At 57.5% G+C, this 1,208-nt stretch overlaps 1 protein-coding gene across 1 annotated transcript; it reads left to right on the top strand.

Moving 5' to 3' along the window:
- Positions 1 to 6: 6 nt before the first annotated feature.
- On the top strand, positions 7 to 1,185 carry HTR1B (5-hydroxytryptamine (serotonin) receptor 1B, G protein-coupled; the record flags this gene model as incomplete). Its single annotated transcript, XM_010193223.1, has 1 exon — positions 7 to 1,185. A coding segment is annotated over one exon (1,122 nt), but the record flags the coding sequence as incomplete, so codon positions are not given.
- Between the last annotated feature and the right edge of the window lie 23 nt (positions 1,186 to 1,208).

Raw genomic sequence — 1,208 nt, forward strand, 5'->3', positions numbered from 1 at the left:
GGCCCCTGCCAGGCGCCGCTGCTCCCTGCCAACGACTCTTACCACGGCCGAAACTGCAGCGCCGAGGAATGGATCTACCAAGATGCCACCCCCCTCTCCGGGAAGATCGTGCTCGCCGTCGTCCTGGCGCTCGTCACCCTGGCCACGGTGCTTTCCAACGCCTTTGTCATCGCCACGGTCTACCAGACGAGGAAACTCCACACGCCGGCCAACTATCTGATCGCCTCGCTGGCCGTCACCGACCTCCTCGTCTCCATCCTTGTCATGCCCATCAGCACCGTGTACACTGTGACCGGCAAGTGGACGCTGGGCCAGGTCGTCTGCGACATCTGGCTGTCCTCGGACATCACCTGTTGCACGGCGTCTATCCTGCACCTCTGTGTCATCGCCCTGGACCGCTACTGGGCGATCACCGACGCCGTCGAGTACTCCACGAAACGGACTCCCAAGCGGGCAGCGGGCATGATCGCTCTGGTGTGGGTCTTCTCCATCTGTATCTCCATGCCCCCTTTGTTTTGGCGGCAGGCGAAGGCTGAGGAAGCCTCTCACTGTGCGGTGAATACGGACCACGTCCTCTACACCGTGTACTCCACGGTGGGAGCCTTCTACTTCCCCACTCTGCTGCTGATAGCCCTTTACGGGAGGATCTACGTGGAAGCCAGATCGCGGATTTTGAAGCAGACGCCAAAGAAAGCAGGTAAAAGACTAACGCGGGCTCAGTTAATCACAGATTCCCCGGGGTCGTCCTCCTCCGTCACGTCCATAAATTCCAAGGCCCCCGAGGGCTCCAGCGAAACGGGCTCTCCCGTGTACATGAACCAGGTGAAGGTGAAGGTCTCGGATGCTTTGCTGGAGAAAAAGAAGCTCACGGCCGCTAGAGAGCGGAAAGCTACAAAGACTTTAGGGATTATTTTAGGAGCCTTCATCGTCTGTTGGCTGCCCTTTTTCATCATCAGCCTGGTGTTGCCTATTTGCAAGGACGCTTGCTGGTTCCACATGGCCATCTTTGACTTTTTCACGTGGCTTGGATATCTCAACTCCCTCATCAACCCCGTCATCTATACTATGTCTAACGAAGACTTCAAACAAGCTTTCCACAAACTCATACGTTTCCGATGCACAAGCTGAAAATTTGGAATGCGATGTGTCCTCCGGGGCTGCCCCCATGCACGCCCGTGCCCGACGCCACAGGTAGGTTCGCTCCCCCC

Source organism: Mesitornis unicolor, unplaced genomic scaffold, assembly GCF_000695765.1.
Source record: "Mesitornis unicolor isolate BGI_N332 unplaced genomic scaffold, ASM69576v1 C13221743, whole genome shotgun sequence".
Classification (NCBI taxonomy): Eukaryota; Metazoa; Chordata; class Aves; order Mesitornithiformes; family Mesitornithidae; genus Mesitornis; species Mesitornis unicolor.